Consider the following 20,947-nt stretch of genomic DNA (forward strand, 5'->3'; position numbering starts at 1 on the left):
GATGCTGAGCTGTCCTGATCATGCCTTCCTTAGGGAATGGGTCCATCCTGACATTGCCAGGATGAGGCAATTTGACAAATGACAAGTGATTAAGGTACAAAGCTGAAAAGTAGAAGGCAAAATGAGGAAATACAATCTGCTCCTGATTGGGAATGGTAAGGGAACTGTCACGCCTTGGAGACACCTAAGAAAGAGGTGATACTCTTCAATGTTAAAATTCCTGCCACCGAGTTTACAAGGGAATGTGCTCCCCATTAGTGCAGTTATGTTTTGACCACCGTTTTGTATAGGGGCCCTCTTGAAAGGAGGAGGAGCTACCCTTTAATCATCAGATTATTTAAAGCGACCCAGATACAGAGAGCAAGGATTAGATAAATCAGTCCTCCCCCAAGCTGATTTTGTTATTTAAAAGCCCTCCGGTTTCCTTTCCTCGACATCCTGCTCTAAGCGCATTGGCAACACATTAGCCAAGAAATTGTTGCTTAAGTTTGCCCCTGTTACGGCCACCACTTCCTAGGTCAATATCCATGAGAGGCTGTTCTGACTGCTTGAGCTCTTATCCAGACTTCTTATCAGATGGAAGCAATCCTTAGGGCAGCACATTTCCAGCCCTAATGTGTGCTCCCAAAAGAAGCTATGAGGGCTCTGAGAGCATCCACGTTCTGTGTTACTACAAAAGCAAAGGGGGATTTAGGTGATTCTCAGATAAGCGATCGGCTTGTCTCTGTCAGGATGCCCTAGGATTTGCTTTACCAGGGATTGCTCCCCCCATGGGTTGTGAGGATAATCCAACCTTTGGAATGGAGCACAATTTGCTACTCCATTATGACAAAAGGCTTTAATTCCACCAATGGTGCTTTCTGCTTTTATAGCAATATATTTAGAGAGGCAGATTTTTAGCTGCTGTGTATCAAGAGGAGTCATTTAGCCACAGCTGGTCATGGCAAATGTAATAAAGGTACAGACCCATTATTTTTTCACTGGAAGGGAAAAAAGGGAAGAAATGCCTTCTGGAGGATTATATGGATTTTGAGAGATGTAAACAAAAGTAATACATGAAGAAGAATGAAAAAACCCAAATATTTCAACAAAGACTGAAACCAAACTGGAAATACTTACAGTACATGTCTTAGCCAATTCTTTGACTTTACTGCTATGAAAGGATAAATAGTCCAGATGGAAATATTCTGATTGAAACAAGAAGTGTTTTTTTCAGTCAATAATACTTATTCTGAGAACATCTTAGCTCTAGGAGGCTCCAGGTACTCAACATGCCAATGGGAAGGGTAAGGGCTCAGCAGACCATCACACCAGATTCCTCCCCAGCTGGTGACTGCTAGAACCAGGCAGTGCAAGTGTTGGCCATGTATATTTATGAGTGTGGGGATGACTGAGCCACAACCAAATAAATAGAAACATCTTATTTTTGGTTTTACTGCATTATTGTCCTCCTTTCAGCCCTCAGCCACACAAAATAAATGGATGCTTTCAGGACTGCTTTTCCCTTGCCATGCTTTAGAAGGCAAACCCCAAATGCAGTTTTGAATGGGCGCCCTGATTAAAATCTGAGACTGTTCCCTGGCTAAGCCTTTGGGCCCTCACCTACGCCCAGCATCAGGGTGGTGTTTTCTTGCACATGACCATTCTGTTCTCATCCCATTATTCTCCATCAGCTCCATTTCTATTACAGGCTCCCTTGGTGTAAAAATGCTATTTCCAGAGCATAGAGCATCTTGATTTCTGACTGGCTGTGTTTCAAGCCCTTTTATTACTTTGCTGTTCTTGAGGAAAAAACTGTGATATTTGAAGCTACTGAAATAGAATATCTGTGCTCTTTACATTTAGCATCTGGGCTCAGAAGTGACTTCAACTCACACTTCCCAAGAGAAGGGCCTTGCAGTGGGGAGGCAGCAGGTGTCATATATGTAGTGCTTCTCTTGGAGTCCTGGGTGATTCCTCATGAATGAACTTGCCAAGTTTATCACAGCCCAGGCAGCATCATTTATCCATAGGCTTTGTCATTATTGCTGTGGTGTAAGTATAGAATGGCAAACACTATTTATATTACTAGGGAATTAGTGGGACAGCTGAAGGGGTGGTGCTATTTTCCATGTAGGCTTCTGTGTCACTACATTTAAAAAAGAAATATTTATTCTCAAATCAGTAAATAATCTTTTAGGGGTTTTTTTGGCTGTTATTTTTTTGGGTTTTTTGTTTAACTGTTTGAACCAGTTTCAGGACGAGCCTCCCTAAATCAAATCATTCTTATCGTGTTCCTGACTACTTGTCTCATCTTGAATCTATGGGACTCTGCAGGCCTCAACATCTGCCATGTGTCATGGATGCAAGAATTGTCACCTAAATTATTGGCTGACACTGGCTGGGGGATTTCACAGCAGGTCAGAATAGAGTAACTTGCTTTCCCCCTAAGGGGTGTGCCACCCTACATCCAGCACCTCTGTGTGCACAGATACTTACATGTAATCTCTGTGACATCCTCACTAGCGCTTTCCAGCTTTGTTAAAAAAGGAAATGATAGCTCAGGTGAGTGAATATATAAGGTACTGCTCACTGGGAAGCATGGAGGAAAATTTCTGCTCTGAAAGCATGTGATGTTTTCATCAGAAATCCACAGCATTTTAATTGTTTGTGGATGTATCTAAAAGGTGTTTTTACTGAGTCCCTCTTATAATGTGGATATAGGAGTTCTTGATTTGAATATGCCCAGTCTTTCTTCAGAGTAGGCCGCTTTCTGTTGACAGTATGGCAAAGTGATATCCATTAGGCACCTTATAATTAAATTATATTAATTTGCCTTTATCTTATCCTTTTATCTATACCCTGATCTTCACACATTTCCCAGTTGCTGTTAGATTGAATGTAAATATAGATGTCATAGTTCAATTATTTATGAGATTTTAATGAAAGAGTTTATTTTTCATTTGAAAACATCTGTTTTAAGGAAAATATATTTTAATGGAAAAGAAATATGGAGGTGAATAATTGTTCAAGTTACTGCTACGTTAAAATGCTGGATTTTGATGTAAGCTAAGAGCAACAAAAAAAAGAGACTTCAGAAAATTAACATAGTACCATAATCTATCCTTAATTCACCCTTTTATACACAGAATCTCTCCTGCTCAGATATAATCCTCTTATGAAGTGTTTATTTATAGATTGACTGAAAATAATGCTCTGAGCATAACGCACTGAGCGAAGTTTCCAGAATTGTGAAATTGATGGTTCTGTCAAGATGTGTACTTTGAATTTACTTTGCAGATTGTGTTTGTCACTCTCATGTTTCATTGATTACAATTAGTTTATTGCTTGGATTGGTGGAGGATTTTTCATTTTGAGTAACAGAAAGGCTGAGGATGGAAGACACCCGTGGGGCTCATCTTGTTCCCTCCTGTGCTTGAGCAAGATCACCCACAGTTGGCTGCCCAGGAACATCTCCTGGTTTTTGAGTATTTCCAAGGAAGGAGACTCCATAGCCTCTCTGGGTAACTGATGCCAGTGCTTGGTCCCCCTCAAAGTAAAAAAGTGATGCCCAAAACTTTGTTCCCACTGCTTATTTTCCTTCCCTGCATAATGTTCTCCCCTTTGAGACAGAATAACCTGCTGGAGATATTTCCTCTCCTGCAGAGATTCCTGGCAGCTGGGATGAGGGAAGCAGTGCCTGAAGGTAGAACTATTAGGGTGAGGCATAGAAGTCACCGGTTTTCCACCGGTGCTGGTGGAAAATGGGGAAAACAGGAAGATTGTCTGTTGGTGAATAAAGATTCAGATCAGGATCTTTCTGTTCTTGTTGAAGTTGAGCAATATTCTGAAGAACAGATAACACTTTCAAACAGGTCTTGAACTTGAAGGTCCCCAAATGATCATGATCTTACTGCATAAAGCACTATTTTAGCACAGGACCATGACACACAGATATGCTAATGTGTGTGAGCTGTTTGATGAATAATCTAAGCTTGTCTCGCTCTTGTCTCATCCTTCATGTCAATATCTCTTTTTATTGAGTAAAACTAAGCAGATATGAGCACTTGATTGTAAACCATTGCATGAGATGCCAGCTTTTCTTCTCTTTCCTGGTAATCACTGTCGTCCAATACAGTCTTAAACACTTCCTGGAGGCCTATAAAATAATACAAAATAGTTATATTCATGTGGGTTTATGCAAACTATTTAGTCAAAGGATATGTTGCTAACCCTCGTGAATCCTCTTCAAATAGGCAAAATGTAGAGATTATATACCTCTGTTTTCTCTCTTTTCTATATCAGTATTAAAAAAATATATGGATTTATGGATACAATATGTAAATGGACGCTGAAGTCCACAGCTAACAACTCAGTACTGCCTGCGAAGAGGAGCCTTAGTTCCTTGAAAGCCTGCCATGAAATAAAGCTCCACCAAGCTATAGAATTGTGTGATTTTCTCAATACCCTAATAATCCCTCTGCTTCTTCAGCCTGTGTTCTTCATTAGGGCTTGGGGACAATTTAATGATACAAATTCTGAGTCATATATAGACTTGCCAATTTACATTAATAGCTTGAAAAATCATTTGAGAGCTACTAATTTTCTCCAATTAGCCAGTAAATCAGTGAATGTAGTAGAAAGAACAGAGTATGAAATATAATCTGTTTAGTGATAATTTCTCATTCTGGCTTTATATTATAGCAGTAAACATCTTGCAGTACACATTTGTGGGGATAATGAAATTGGAATATTCTGTTCTCACCCTGAATACTCTGATGAAACCATTGTTTGGAAATGAATGTTATATATCATTACACAATTAATTTCGATTTTTCAGATGAGGCACCAAATCTAAACATACAGAGTATGATTGCACAGCTGAGTTTAACAGGAAAGAAAAATGTAGTTAATTTCTCCTTTTCCAGGTCACAGTCAGTATTCTTTCTTTAATTTTGGACAGTATGGGATTATAAACTGAATGGAAATTTATTGAAATAAACAGTGCTCACCAGTGGCCCAGTAAACTTGCAGAGTCCCATTCCACGTGCCGAGGGGAGAGGTCAGTCTCCCTTGCAGTATGGCCATGGAGAATCATTTCCCATGGGTACAGCAGGAGACATTTGGGGACAGTGAAACAAAAGTCAAGGGAAAATATTTTCTTTAGTTTGGGGAGCTATGGGACTTGAGATTTGACATATCTCTAGAAGCAGAGTAGAGAGCTGCTCATCTAAAAGATGAGAAACTGGGCAGGGGATTTTAGATTGACAAAAGGAAAGGAAGTGAAGGGAAGGGTCTGGTTTTTGTGGGTGTTTCCATTCAGGAAGTGCAGGACTGGCTGAGAGAGAGAAACTCACTATGGAGGAGGCAGATCACAGAAACCATGTGGGGCTGGGAGTAAGATGGAACACCTGGGCTCCAGTGGCCAGGGGAGAAGGAAGAGCTCCAGGAGGGCTAACGCTTAATCCCACTGGGCACAGCTCTTCCAAGGAGAGCAGGCATATTGGGAATCCTAAAATAGGAGTTTCCTGGCCAAAGGCCAGGACTGTTGCATTGGGGACACTGCAATTAGAAGCTCTGAAACCAGAGCTTCACTGAAAGCACACTGAGAAAGCAGCCTTCTCCCTGCCAGCAGACAAAATCAGGCTTGACCTTGCCAGGGGGAGAAATTCAGAGGAATGTTTTACAGCATGTCTGGTAAAGGCAGTTTTGCACGTAGCTCTTAGCATGTTGTAATTCCCAAAATGAGCCAGATTTCAACAAAATACATACAGTAGTTTCTGACTATAAATAAAGCTTGAAGGAAAACAAAGATACTATGTCTTTCTGTGTGAGAATTTTCTTTCTCCTAATTTCTGTAATTTCAGGTGTGATTATAGCACAAGTATGATAGAATGGGCACACTCTTCTGGACCTGTGTGTAGAAAAACATTAAGTATTTCAAGGTATTAAAAGGTCATGAAGTCATGTACGTGTTGTTTATAGTCTCCTAATCCAGGATTTATTGTCCTAGTTCTGTTCCAGAACCAGGGACTTGAGTTGATTAAAAAAATTAGATTCTTCAAAGCTTTTAAGCAAATTGATTTACTGTGGCTGGAAAATTGTCATATTCACCCAATTCAGTCAGTGTGATCCTTGTAATATTCCAAGCTGGAAGGATTTTGCAAGTGGCATGTATTACATTCGAAGGATTAGACTTTGCCATGAAAATGCTGATGAGGTGAGTGGAAAATTACTATGAGTTATCCCTCGTAGTTTGCCACGTTGGTTCTTTCTGGAGTGGGAATGAGCTGGAACAGTGAGCCAGCTTGGTTACCTGCAGGCTCCTCAGTGCTGCTCCCTACAACTGCAATGGAAAAGAAGCCAATCTGTTCCTAATTCCCTCTGCCAGCTCTTGCCTCTGCCTCTTGTTCACCTTCCCAGTTACTTGGTGAGCAGCCTTCCATCATTTTATGCTATGATGAGATCCCTTACCTCCCCCTCTGTGTTAAGAGCTGTCTGAGGAGCAGCTGGGAGACCAGAGCTCCCTGACTCCCCACCTCCTGCCCCAGGAGGGGCCATGGGAGAGGCTGGCTCTGTGAGCTTCCAGTTTGCTGCCTGGTCTTTGCAGTGATTTGGAAAGAGGAAGCTTCCCATCAGCCTGACTTTATTGTTAAGAGGCTTTTCTTGGTGTCTTATCTGAATTTTCCCTCCAGCAGCCTTGTAAACTTTGCTTTTGTGTTTTAGTTGTCATGGATATGCAGAACAGAGCTCTTCCCTTTAAAGACTGTTTTCCTTCACTTTGACCTTTCCAGCCAGAACACCACCATTTATTAGCCTTTTCTCAAGGAAAGTTAGCTTCCCCAAGGAGATACATTTTTATGCCAGAGCAAGGGTTTTCTTTATTACAGCAGAATGAGCTCCTTGACCAGTGACCAGTCTCTGGAAGACATTTGTGACCTCTAGGGCCTTTTTTGCAGAATTCTTGTCTTACTTGTCATTCTCTGTGTGGACAGTTTATTTTCCCAGCAGTAGAGAGATGCTTGTGTTTGTCCCTACTAAATTGCCTTTCCAGGTCTTTTGACCGTGGTTTCAAATGATGATCCTGTGATGTGATGGACTTGCAGACTATGTTGGTCATACTATCTGTGACTATAAGAGTCCATAATTTGAATAATTTCTGAGAATATTGGATAATAACTGACTCCTGTGCAAAGCCACTCAAAATACATCCCCCCGGTTTTGGCACTGAACTGCTGTTAAATGTTCTCTGGGTGCCATTTTTTAATTCTGTGTCCCAAGATTGTCAGTGGAAATGCCAGGATATTACACAAACCAGCATTCAAATATTTGCTACAACTTTTATGGCAGATATCATACAACATCCACAACATAAATTAGGTTTATTGCTTGAAAAGTCCTCTACATTTGTAAACACAGAGGGAGTTTGTAAAGACATCAGTTCTACAATCTTTGTGTTATCTAGTGACTGAAAAATGAGATTTTATTTCATTAGGAAATTATTAGAATGCCTCCACAGCAGGTTTCCTAGAAAGAATAATATTGGCTTCCCTGAAACAAGGTTTTTGATTATCATTGTATTTGTTTTGATTCTGATTGCTTGTGTGAATGCACAACCCTGTCATTCTGTGTGACAGCACACAAGATAATAAAAAATCAAATAAATTGCATGTTTGAAGTCTGGTTTATGGTTTATTTTCTAGCTTAAAGTGACATTTCAAGCCAGAAGATTTTGTCCTCTTATGTTACATAGTAATGTACAGAATATTGAAGAATTTTCTAAGGTCTTCTTAGAAATCCTAAAAATTCTTATAAATTATTGTTCAGGTAGACAGAATTCCATGCCTCTCTTTCATCAAGATTTTGTAGGTAATTAATTACAACTGTTTTCATTAAATCACTTGATTGCAAAGAAAGATTTTCTATTGTAGGCTGATAGATTTAGAATAAATTTTTAAAATTACATTTTATTCAGAGCAAATTATTTTAATAAATTTAGGTCATTTTAAGTTTTTAATTAAATGATAACTGAACCTGCTGTATGGTCAGAAATGCAGCTGTTCCTTAGCAAGGCTGAGTTCCTTTATGTTGGATGCTTTGCAATGTTTTATGTATTAGAAGTTTTTCGTAGTATGCTAAGCCTCTGCCATTTCTACTGAGCTTGTCAGAATGTATGGGCTTCATGGTCTCCAGGGGATGATGTCTTTGCTTAAGTAAATGTAATAAATGGAGGAAACTCCTGCTTTCCTGTCAACTTTCATAAAGCTTTATTGCCAGCTTTACATCCCTGAGCATTATCAGCAAGGAATAGCTGTATTAATAATTTGTGTGTCCATTGCTTCCTTAAAATATGTCAGAAGAAAATGAGTGTGAAAGCCTGGAGAGTTCTGTGGGTTTGTTTAAATGGCGTTGAACATGTCTGTATTAAGGGAAAAATACAAGGTTGTTCTTTTTACATTCAGTTACAAGAACACAAATGCGTTTTTAGCTGTGTATCCACTTGTGGTTCATTATTGTTGGTACCTATCATTTCAACGTGACATTATTTTCTCCTGTGTCCTTCCTAGAATGGCTTTACTCCTTTGTACATGGCAGCTCAAGAGAACCACATTGAGGTGGTGAAATATCTCCTGGAGAATGGAGCCAACCAAAGCACAGCTACCGAGGTGAGGGGGTTTTCTCACATTTTTCTTTGCCTGTGTATTCGGATCACTTGAAGTCAGAACTGTGTGGACTGCCTCCAGAGGGCTTGTCTGTGTCAATTGGTACCAACAGGTCATTGTTAGCAAGCTTTGTTTTAGAATCACAGATTTGTTTAGGTTGAAAAAGATCTCTAGATGGAGTCCAACCATGAACCCATCACCTGAGTCTTGTGATTTCAGTTGAATTCAGAAGAGGTGAGGCCCTCTGTGGTGCTGGGTTCACAGAACCATTTGGGAGGTCACCTACTCCAGCCTCTTGCTGCTGTTCCCTTAAGTTACTCTGATTCTGAGGCTCTCCTGTGACATGGTGTAACTTGTGAGTGTTCATTATTGGCTCTGACTGGTGTAAACTGGAAACCAAATGACTAACAAGGATTGCATCAGTGAGCTTGGCGGGCTGTTGTCTTGATGGACACTTTATTTCTGCTGCTGGGCCACGTTGGTGTAAATAGGCAGAAGGATGATATTTACTGGGGATATGGATTGTAAACCTGCAGTAACTCCTCTGCAAGCAGGAGAGACACCTAAGTAGGAGAGAGGAGACTCCATCTCCAGAGGAACTGAATCCAACAAGCTTCCTTCCACATATGAGGGGGTTTAGGGGCAGTGGAGAAAACTCCTTGGTCATTAGGACTATGCTCATTTTGTTTCCTCTTTCTGCCAAATATTCTTTATTCCAGCCAAGGGAGTGAGTGAACAGGCTCTGTGCTGCAAATTGTGTCATCTTCCTGTTTGTTCTATGTGTGTGACATGTGAAGTAGCTATAGCAAAATTTCTCTCTGGCCAGAGCTTTTGTCCCTGTTTCTTGTTTTCTCTGGTCTGTTCAGAAACATTACCTTTCTGGATTGCCTTCACAAGTGGATCAGTTTGGTGCATTTATGCTCCCTCTCCTTCCCTTCAAACCTGTCAGTGTTAACAGCTGTCTTACTGTCCTTCCTCTCAGTGGGTACTGTACTATTTGATGACAGCTCATAAAATAATCCCTTCATAGATGCGGTGATCACATTACATGTCAGCTTTCTGAAACACAAAATGCCAAATGATTGCCAGGCAACGAGGCAGACACACACTCCTTGTGAAGGAGCCAGGTGGAACTGGGGCTTGCCGTGAGCCCAGCCCTGCTGCAGCCCACAGTCACCTGCTGGCAGCCAGCTCCCAGCAGCTTCTGCTGGCTGGGAATTCATTCAGTTTACAGGAATTGAGAGGGTGAGATGGTTATAATTCATGTGGCCTCTGTTTGAGTGCAGACATTGACAGAACACACACTGTAGTGTCATTTTGTAGAAGAGGCAGAGAGGAGAAAAAATAAAATATATTCCTACTCTGACCCTGACTCCAAATTTATCTTGTGCCTTTAGAAAGATCAGTTTTCACTCTGTAGCTTGTAAAGTAAAGGCTATTGATCTCTTTGCTGCTTAACTAGGTCAATTTTAGGTTCAGGTCCTGCTGAGGGGATGGTTTCCATGATTGTGTGAGTGTTCCTGTAGGAAGGCCTGAGCCACCATCACTTTCATAGGTGCCCAGAGTTCACCTCATGAATAGGATGAAGAAATGGTACATTCATAGGGTGGGATGACAGCCTGAACTGTGGATGTCACTCAAATACAGGGAGAAGGTCCTTCTGTTTAGCATCAAAGAGTGGCCCTCCTCATGGGAGGCGAGGACATGAAAAGCTGTCTCCAAGCTTTGGTCAGCCATGCTTTGCAGAGGCAATAGCAGGGGGAATGCAGAAAGAGTTGTGTCCTTCTAGAGGAGGGTGCATGATGAAATGGTGCAAATCAAATGGATGAACTTATCTTTGAAGCCTTGAAACTTGCCCTGCCTTTGGATGCATTTCATTTCCTCTCACGCTTCTATATGTGCAGATAAAAAAGGAGAGTAAGGGTGAGTTCGGTTTCAGAGTCTCTAATCCAGGATTTGTTCTCATGTTCCCAGAGGCAAAAGGCAAATGCATTAAGCCATTTCAACACCTTATGTAGCCCCAATCTCAGAATAATCTTTACAGTTCAGCTGTTTTGTCAGCTGTTCCCCCCTTTTTAATTCACTGTACAGAATTTAATCTCTATTACAGGCAGAACCCACAGCAGTATCGCTGTTACAATGCACCTACCCACAGCTCGACGCAAAAGGGAGAGAAAGTTATTAGATTACTGAGGGGAAAAATTGCCTTGGCAATTCTTCAGATGTTTCTTTCAACATATGTTAGCTCTCATTCCTTCCTAACTTGGCCTTTATTCTTCTCTCATCTTTCCGTATTTCTATTCCAAAGCAAAGCTGTCCCATCTCTCATGTAGTTACAGAGCACCTGTGCTTGGGGAGGATGCATGACCATTTCAGCAAGGGTTCAGTTTGAAATCAGAATGAAATATCTGGTAGCCTGTACTACTTAAGCCAGGAGAGCAAGCTGCTATCTTGTTATGATGGATTTTAAAGTACTGGCCATCCCTGGCACGTGTGGAGGAACAAGACAATTTTAAACTAATTTAGAAACAAACCTAAAACTATGACGAGCAAAGATTGATTTTCTGATTTTCTTTCTAAAAGAACCATAAATAATGTGAAGTTTTCCTCCTTCAAATCATGTTCCTAAACATGATCTGGATTTCTTGACTCATGATTCATGTGTAACTTTGAACGGGAACAGCAGCAAATGCATTTGATACACTTCCTTTTTCAGATATGTGAGATATTCATAAACATATTCTGTCTATATTTTTCACATTGACACTGTTCAGTGCTCAGTGAATTTACCAAAAATTTGCTAAAGATAGGCTTTGTAGCCCGTTTTAAGATGAGAAGTAATTAAGAGAGATGCTGTAGAATGATTCTTTGCTTGCACTTGGCTTAAAAAAAGATTACTTTGAAGTGTGAAAGATCCTTCAAAGCTTTTCAAATATTGGAAAGCCTTTTGAAGGTGTTTGAGAGAGTTAAAATATGTTGTGCCTCCAATCTCATGTCCCTGGAGATGGAGTGCAGAGGTGGAAAACAGCTGGGAGCGTGCTCCCCGGGTCGGTGTGCGCGAAGGGCGCGGTGCAGCTCCCCACGGCTGTCCGGCCATGCTGAGCACCCCTGATTTGCTGCCCCCAGGACGGTTTCACCCCTCTGGCTGTGGCACTGCAGCAGGGGCACAACCAGGCTGTGGCCATCCTGCTGGAGAACGACACCAAGGGCAAGGTGCGGCTGCCCGCGCTGCACATCGCCGCCAGGAAGGATGACACCAAGTCAGCGGCGCTGCTGCTGCAGAACGACCACAACGCCGACGTGCAGTCCAAGGTAACGGGGCGGGCTCCGGGCCCGGGGACAGCACCTCGAATCCCTGTATCCTAACGGGGAAACGGAACGGCTCTGGCGGGGAAGGACAACTTGCTCCACCACTATCGCCAGTAATACCCATAAGTTTGCGGTGTTAAGCTGCACAGTAATTACAAAGTGCTAATTTTTTCACTTTTTAGTTTGCCTCCTATTTCTTTGGTAACCAGATTTTTCTCATTATTTGCAAACCAGAAGCCACTGGAACGGAAGCAGAATCACTGCTTCCCTATGAAGTAGGATATTGGTTTATTGCCCACGGGAGCATAGATTATGTTTAAAGTTAATGCATGCTTGAATGGCTTTTCTCATAATTAACAGCATAACTCATTTCAGAAAAAGCAACATAGTTCTTCGTTTTGCGGCCAGTCTTTAATATTGTTCCTCTTTTTCCCAAACCATGCTGCATCAGATGATGGTGAATAGGACGACTGAGGTACCGACATCAACAATTTTTAATTACTCTTTCTGTTACTTATGATTATTTTCACTGCTCGTTGCCAATATTTCCTTATTAGTTAGCAATAGAAGTGAAGATATTATTCTTTTTTTAATACATAGAAAATTCTGGCTCAAAACCTATTTTTATTCATCATTTGTCTTAGAATTTCTTTTTACTTGTGTCAGTATTGAAAGACTTTTTTGAGAATTCACATCTGTCCAAAGGAGTCTGAAGCAAGTAATGGAGCTAAGAGGATAAAGATGCTTTTTAGCTCAATTTCATTAATTATGAAAATGCACTCACTTGGCATAACTACATCTGGGTGTCTGGCTCGGCCAGAATAATGCTAAAATTAATTTTCTGTTTCTTACAATAATAAGCATAATCAAATTCTCCAGGGTAAAAACTTGTTCAGGGCATCTGCTTCTTTTTACCATTCTTCCTATTACTATCTTTTCCATATAGTTTTGCAAAGCCCTCAGGGACAGTATATATTCAGAATTTACCTGCAGTAAATAACACGTTTCTTATATGGATTTTACTTCCACTAAAAATCACGAGGTTGATTGGCTTGGATTGACATTTTTCCAAAAGATCATTGCCACTTTTAGGAGAAAGAAAAAGTTCCAAGGATGAGATTGTTGTTTCAATACCTGCTTTTGAATAATGGAGTTTCTCTGCTGAAGGAGGGAATGAATTATGGATGCACATGCCCACGGGAAGGTGCTTCCCTCTTGGTGTGTGCACACATGAGCAGGCTGCCAGGAGGCAGCAGTGATGTGAACTGAAGGGTGACAGCTTCCCTGGGCACCTGCTCCATGGGGCGTGCTCTTCCCTGAGGGGAAGGGCAAGGGCTGCTGCAGTGTCTGTGGAAGGAGAGCAGCACGTGCTCACATTCCTTTGTTCCAGGAGTAGCTTAAAATGGTGGTTTGGATACTGAGAGGCAGGAAACCCAGCTGAGAGCATGCTGTAGTCAAGAAGCCAGAAGTATTCCTCCCTTTCTATAACTATCAGCAAGATCCAATCAAATCAGTGTAAAGCTCTTCAGGGAAACCTCAAAAGCAAGGCCCTTTCTACTTGAATTACTTACGAGAAGAAAAGCTTGCTCTCTGTCCTAGTTTCTGAAAATTTAATCTTTTTTCATGTTGTTGTCAAGAGATTGTACATCTCATAGCTGGAGCAGGTTTCACCTTCTAGTATTCAAAACACAACAAGTAAAGTGTGGGGTTTTTTATTTATGGATTGCGAGGTTTCTTCAGCTCCTTTGCAATCCAAATTGTATATAAATAATTATGATTCTTTTACTATGCTTCTAAGTAGTTTCTCATGTAAACCAAAATCTTTAATTACATTTTGAATAATTACTGCTTTTGAAAAAAACAAACAAACAAAAGCTCAATATGAAATATGTTGTCCATATTTCTGTTTCTAAGAGGAGTAAAATAAGAGTCCAGCAACTTTTGTGATCATTTTTTGAACCCCAATAAATATACCCAGCCTAAAAGACCCATGTTGCTTCCAAATGGTGATAAGGAACTTGCTTTATTTTCTCTAAGGATGGCTAATACATTAATATTTTCTGTTATGAAAACTGATCTTATTGGCCACTGATGCAGGGGGTTGAGATGGGGAATGAAGGAATGAAGCACTTTTGATTATCTCCCACCTGTAAACTGACTTCTCTGCCCAAAGGCTGTGCTCTAGAATAGCTATTCACATTCTGGATAAAATTGCCACGGTGTGTTAGTTGGGCAGCATTTCGGACTCAGGCTCTAGTTCAGTAGCTGACCTTGTGAGAGAAGATGTGTGTAACGAGGGCTGTTTCCCTTTGTAGAGCGGCTTCACCCCTCTGCACATCGCCGCGCACTACGGCAACGTCAACGTGGCCACGCTGCTGCTCAACCGCGGAGCTGCCGTCGACTTCACCGCCAGGGTACGGACTCGCCCCTTCACCTGCCTGCTTCTAGGGGCCTGCAGAAATGGGGGGGTTTCTTTGGGTAACTCTGAGGCAAGAACTGAGGGAAGAAAGGAGCAAAGTAATGCTGAAGTTCTGTTGGGATCAAAGTTGTCTCTTTTGCAGTAATTCTGAAAGGTTGTCTCTGTGCAATGTCCTGGAGGCCTTGGGAGTTGTGTAACAGCCAGTATTCCCAGCTGGAGGGAGCATGATCCTTTGGCAGCTCCAGAAAGCTGGTGCTCTTATAATGTGTCAGCTCCCTGTGGCTTTTCTGTTTGTTAGATGTACTCTGGAAATTGATGTAGGATTGGTTGGCTTTTTTGGTATTCAATATTTCTATACTGCTTGAATTCCATGTTTTCACCTGTTACTCTTTTTCAAAACCAGAAAGTAAAGTATATGGCTGTTATACAAATTCAACAGTAAAAGAACTAATTAATCATGACTACTCTTTTATGGTAAACAACTGCTGAGTCACATGGTCCAGTCCCTTTGCTGTTGCACATTACGTAGTTTGGCATGAAAACCTCTGGTAATCTCAACCCAGCTTCCAGGTCACAAGTTTGCTGTTCGATTTTGCCAGACACACTTTGAATTACCTCAGGGTTCTGCCTTCCAGACTGACTCCCTCCTGCTTCCAATCTGGAGTAGCTGCTAATATTACCTCTTGCCTCACCCAAAGTGTTTTCAAGGACTTTCAGCCTACACAGCCTACACAGCCTACCACTCCTTTATGCTCTTGGCACTACGCAAGAAGGTTCCTTTGTGTAGGAGTGACGCATTTGTGTCCTCTGTGTACGTTGCAGTGATTGAAATGCTTCAGTGTTTTGTGACTATTGGCTCATTGGGACTCTGATACATGTTTGTGTATTTGTCTGGCCCTGGGGCTGCGATGTTTGCTGCTTGGGCAGATGCTCTGCTTCCTTCATTCAAGGACCCCAAAATGGAGAAGGACTCTTGCTTAGGAAGGAATTACTAACTCTAGCTTATATGGTGTGTGCCTAGCTCTGATGCTCTAGCACATTCTTGTTTATTCTCTACGATGTGATGGTCTCATCTTTTGTGATCTGAACTCAAATTCACCCCCATTGCACACCTTCAGATCCATCCAGCTCATCGTTTGTTCTTTTCATGGTGTAGAATGGAATCACCCCACTGCATGTGGCTTCCAAAAGGGGAAACACAAACATGGTGAAGCTCTTGTTGGATCGCGGAGGGCAGATCGATGCCAAAACCAGGGTGAGTCTTTCTATTCCCTGAATATGATTTTGTCCCTTCTGGGGAAGGGACTGGGATTTTCTCCTTGCTTGCTTTTGGGGATTTATTGTGTTTTAATTTTATGTAGACTGTTTTCTAGGGTATCAGACTCAAGAGCAGCTGGTATTAGTGGCAGTAGGAGGCAGAAATGCTATTTCCTTCAATCTCCTGTATAACCTGACTACATCATACAAGAAAAAGCTGATGAAACTGATGTTTTTCAGGGAATAAGCCTGTTATTTGGTCATGACATGACACAGCACATGTGATGCACAGCAAAAGGAAATGGAAGGTCTGGACTCATCCAAGCCTTTCAGTCCCCTGACCCCTAAATGTCCATGCTAGTTGCAGTATGCCCTGTGGAAGCTCTACTGAGCTCAGTCCATTTTAATTGGAGAGCTGATACAGAGTCAAGCAATCTCCTCAGAGCCGCATGTCTCTTCCCTAGACAAAGTATGGGGTAGGTAACTAGGTGACTCACTGGTTTCCTTCTCCCTGTTGTCCTATTGAAATGTCACATCATCTCTCTGCCCTTTATTAAGGGTGATTTCACAGTCATTCAGGGCAAAAAAACCCCCGTCATTTTATATGGGCAGGGTTAAATATTTCAAATGGGATTTTGGAATCATCTGGGAAAACATTGTCATTTATTCAGACCGAGCTGCACAGGGCTCCTTCTTAGGAGCTGCTGGTATTTAGGTAGCTGGTCTGCAAAATTACATGTCCAAGAGACCAAGAGTGTTTTAGAACACAAAGTTTAGAGCTGGACATGAGAGTTTTTGTTTAACCTGATAGGAAGGTAGAAGATATTACAGTCAGCTACCCTTGGGGTTGATTCAACCTCTGCAGTTACTTGGATTTTAATTACATCAACCGTTTGTTGCTTCATAAACTTTGAAGACCAGTCATGATTATTGTGAACTCTGTATGTGACTGTGATTTGGTTTCTGATTGTGAAATGATATCTCACTATTTTTTTTTTATTTTTTAAAAACTCCTGCAGATGGAAAAAACTGTCTCTCAGGCAGATGTACAGCAAATCACCCCTGCTCACATTTTCCACAATAAACACCTAAATCTCGTGGAGAAGAGGCATGAAATGCTAATAATACCCTTCAGTCAGGATATTCCACATGCCCCTGAGCATGTCATACAGAAATAGTTCATCTGGCCTTTGGAATGGCAGTATTGAATTCACCTATTTCCTGTTCAGTATTTAGATATTGTTCTAGACAAGTTGACACAGATGAATGTGGGGATGTTTTGGGTTTTAAGAGGTCAAAGTGTTTTCCCATCCCTGCTCACCCGCAAACATTGAGCGCAGTTGTGAATGAATGTGAGAGAACAGGATTTGCCAAACGTAGGTGGGAGGGACCAATTTTAGATTTGTCTCACTGTCTCTGCTCCCTGCCCTGTGTCAGCTGCTACATGGGCTCAAAATGTCAGTACAGAGATGTCCCTGAAAACCCATACAGGTATCCTAAGGCACACATATTCCAGCTTGCACAGGCTCCCTCTTCCTGTCACCTTCACCTCCTGCCTCTTCCCTGCTCCGGGGCTCGCGGTGGCAGCCGATGGCGTGCGCCTCATGGTGGGGAAGATTCCAGAGCTTTGGTTTTGCTGTCCATGCTTTGTGTCAGCTGTTGGTGTTATCTGGGTGTGTCTCTCTTCTCCCTGTGCTCTGTCCACTCACCTCGAGTGCCTGGCTCTGGCTGTGAGGAGGCGGGATGTGCTCTGTCCCTGGCACAGACCCGCCTGCCCTGCTGCAGTACTAACACACCTCGCCTTCCCTGCTGCCTTCCCTCGGCTCCCCAGGAGCTCCTGCCGCCTTCCAGCAGGGCACAGTCACTGCAGAACAGAGGAGTTAAAACACTGCAATGTTTCACCGCCAAGTTCTTGTGCTCCACACCGCATCAAAATACACCCTGCAGTTAAAGCAGCCCTCGCTGCTTTCGGTCTGTTTATTTTTAGCTTGCTTTGTTACATGAAATCTCACGCTGCATAAATTAAGATGCAAAAACTTATTTTAGGGGATTGCAGATGATCTTCAGTACTTCAGGTTTGCAAAGTTAATCTGTGAAAGCTTTCTATGTTTGAAAATCTTCCATTAGAGTGATTATTAGCAGCCCCTGTGTTGCCTAAAAATATAAATTAAAATGTTTATTCCTCAAAAGGAGTAAATGATGCATGTGTCCTGCTGTTCCATAGTTAATGCAGCATGTCAAAGGAAAGCTCTGCTTTCTGCAGAAATTAGTATTTTTATTTTCTATACATTTCAGAATGTGTTTGCTGAAATTTTATGGCATTTCTCACAAAGCCATAAAAATGTAGACATAATGGTAAATCTCTTGACACAGTACATATTTTAAAATAATATTTTACTTTTTTTTTTGCAAGGCATACCATTTTTCTCAATCAAGTCCTAAGTTTTTAAAATGTGAAATTTAATTTCTTTTATATTACATCCAAAGCAGAAATGGAAACTCCATTCTTAAAATAATAGGATACTTTTATTACTACTATCTGTTAGAAATATTATTATAATATTATATAATAACAAAATATCATCTGTAACAGTAGATAATTATTATATTATAATAAAATACTAAAATATTATTTTAACATATATTATTATATAATGTCTGTTATATGTTTTGTGACTTCCATTTACATGCAAGCCTTCTCTGGACTTTTGTTCATGAAGTAATTAATGGGTAAAATTACCTATCCTAAAATATTTCATATTCAAAATTTTACTCAATCCTATGTTATCTTTACATTTTCTTGCATTAGTAACAATTTAAGTGGCATCATTTTATTTAAAATTTTAATATTTGGCCAAAATTCTAACTCCTGCAGATTCTGATGATTAGTTAGAGTTAGGGAGTCAGAGAAATTGTGCAGAAATTTGTTCTCTGAAAGATGGTGGAAAGTTTAATTTATGCTTAATTCACTGTCAGGTGGTCAAGGGTAGCATGGCAATTCCCAGTTCTCCCTTTGAGGGAAGGAAGCACAGTGCCAGGGCCACAGCATTTACAGTCTTCCTGGAACACACTAAGGATTCTTACAGGGAATTATTGTCAGAATTTAAAAGCAATTTTAGCATGGCCAAAATGCATGTATTTCTATAAAAAGGAGTCTTCATATAATAGAATCATAAGAGTGTGCACCTTCAGAATGTGGAAATGTTGCTGGCTATTACAAGGTTTTAGGAATATCCTTTCTGAATGCAGCTTTTGTATTATCTCTATCATCTCTCTCTATAGATTGCATGGGGAAAAAACCAAGAATATGAGATTGTTTTGATTTTGCATGATTTTTTTCTTTTTAAATGCTGTTTAATTCACAGGCTTTTATCACCTTACTGGAATTTCCATTTTTGTGGGAGTAAGCAAGCACCCTTCAGAGGGGGCGGAACACTCTCCCCTGTCTCAACCATTGAAGCTGTCACACACTTTGTCGTCTTCCTATTCAATCTTGCCAACATTGAAATTGGATTTTTGTTGCTCTGGGACTTTTCTTAAGTCTCCTCCTGCAGGTTTTCATCCTGAATATTTACAGTTGAATAAAATCCATGGAATGAAGGAGAGCATCCGGTCTTGGAAGGGCAAAATTGTGTGGGGCAGTAAGTGTGCTGTGTGCCCGCAGCGTGGCAGCTGGAGCAGGGAGAGGCATGGCAATGGTGGGACAAGGGCTGGTGCACCCCTGGGCTTGGAGAAGGGCCACAGAAAGGAGGAACTCAGCTGGAGCTCAGAGGAGTGGCAGGTCACTCATGTGAATAGCAAAACAAAAGGAAGGAAACTGGGCAGCACAACTCAGATTTGGTTGGTTTGGGGTTTTTTTGTGGGAAATGTGCTTCAGACACCCCTTAACACTCATTCTGGAAACCTACTGAGATATTATTACTAATAAATCTTCTTTTGTACATCTGTGTCCTAACAAAATAGGCTTGGCTCTGCTATTTCCCCATGGGAGTAGTAACCACTGCAGCAGGAACCTGGCCCTTCCCTGGCACTGTGCTCTGTACTGTGTTTGTTCCTGCAGTAATGCTGCTGTGACATTTTCTCCTCATCTTCTTACATGCACAGAGCACTAATAATTCATTGTCAGCTTTTGCTGTTCCTAAAGCTCTGGCAGATTATAAATATCTAATCACAATGCAGATATTTCCTATAAAAAATTTAGTGGCTCCATATAATGTTTACAAGGGAGTGGGAAGGTGTATTGTATGAATTGTCTAAGCAAGTTATCTAGAAAATTACTATTATTTGGAGTTACTTATGTTACTATCTTAATACTCAAGCAAGCACATGGTATATTTTTTGCTGTATTTTTCAAGTTTGTGCTGTGAATGGCGACCTGGAGGAATACTTTACAGCATGTTCAATTATGCCAAGAGCTTAAAGCAAGAGGAAGACTCGCCTTGTTCATTTTTAAAGAGATTGGGTTTAGTCGTAATGAAAAACGAACAAATTAAAATCCCTTTATTTGTCAAGAAAATTTAGACAATTTTGCATATTTGACATATGAAATACTAAAACTTTACTTCACCCTTATGAAAATGAGAACATGCAACTGCGGTTTAGAATAATTTGTTGATAATTTGGCCTTTGTTGTTCATTTCTAGAATTAGTTTTTGGTTGAATGAGCACTGAATGTGAGCAACTGTCCTGTGAATCTGCTGCCCACATCATTTCCCATTAAACATCCCTCATAAGCACAGCTTCTTTTTGTCTCTGTGTCTCTGCTAAGCTGAAAGAAAACATTTGTGAAATGACCAAATAATTCATCTTTGGAAGCCCTACAGTTAGGAGTCATGCACAGCATTCAGAATTAATTCTGCAGGTTAAAAATGACCAGTGATTGATTTTCAAGGAAAAAAAAGGCACAAGTTTTCCTCATATTTTGAGAATCGTTTGAGAGAGAATTAAGATTGATGGAATTTCCTGCCTTCCATGCACACAGAGGGGATTGCATTGCCATTTCTCAGGGTGACCCAGCTGTTGGTTACATCACAGAGTGAGTTAGGAGAGTACCACATTTGGGAGCAGCAGAGCACCAGGTGTCGAATGTCACTGGGAAGATACAAACATTTAACTCTTCATTCCATACAATGCAGGGCAAGGAGATAATTGTTAAACTTCTCTAAACATCAAATTGCTGAATTTCTTGTCTCCTGACATGGCAGCCTTTGTGTTGATGGGATATCCATTATCTGTGCTTCAAAGTCTGTGTCACTCTGATCCAGAGCTAGATGTCCTGTCAGGTGATGTGTTGGTCACTGTGTGTTCTTCAATTAGCAAA

General features: G+C 41.0%; 1 protein-coding gene across 43 annotated transcripts in view; it reads left to right on the top strand.

The window, feature by feature from the left end:
• ANK2 (ankyrin 2) overlaps positions 1 to 20,947 on the top strand; it is a 273,565-nt gene that overhangs the window by 168,452 nt on the left and 84,166 nt on the right. For 37 of the 43 annotated variants that reach the window (XM_064711446.1, XM_064711448.1, XM_064711467.1 and 34 more), the window contains 5 exons: positions 8,547 to 8,645; positions 11,769 to 11,954; positions 12,403 to 12,426; positions 14,267 to 14,365; positions 15,527 to 15,625. In XM_064711446.1, the coding sequence (XP_064567516.1) occupies positions 8,547 to 8,645; positions 11,769 to 11,954; positions 12,403 to 12,426; positions 14,267 to 14,365; positions 15,527 to 15,625 (507 nt within the window). The remainder of the gene's footprint in view (positions 1 to 8,546; positions 8,646 to 11,768; positions 11,955 to 12,402; positions 12,427 to 14,266; positions 14,366 to 15,526; positions 15,626 to 20,947) is intronic. The other 6 variants (XM_064711444.1, XM_064711457.1, XM_064711458.1 and 3 more) reach the window with 1 other exon arrangement.

The sequence above is a fragment of the Zonotrichia leucophrys genome, chromosome 4 (assembly GCF_028769735.1).
Source record: "Zonotrichia leucophrys gambelii isolate GWCS_2022_RI chromosome 4, RI_Zleu_2.0, whole genome shotgun sequence".
NCBI lineage: Eukaryota > Metazoa > Chordata > Aves > Passeriformes > Passerellidae > Zonotrichia > Zonotrichia leucophrys.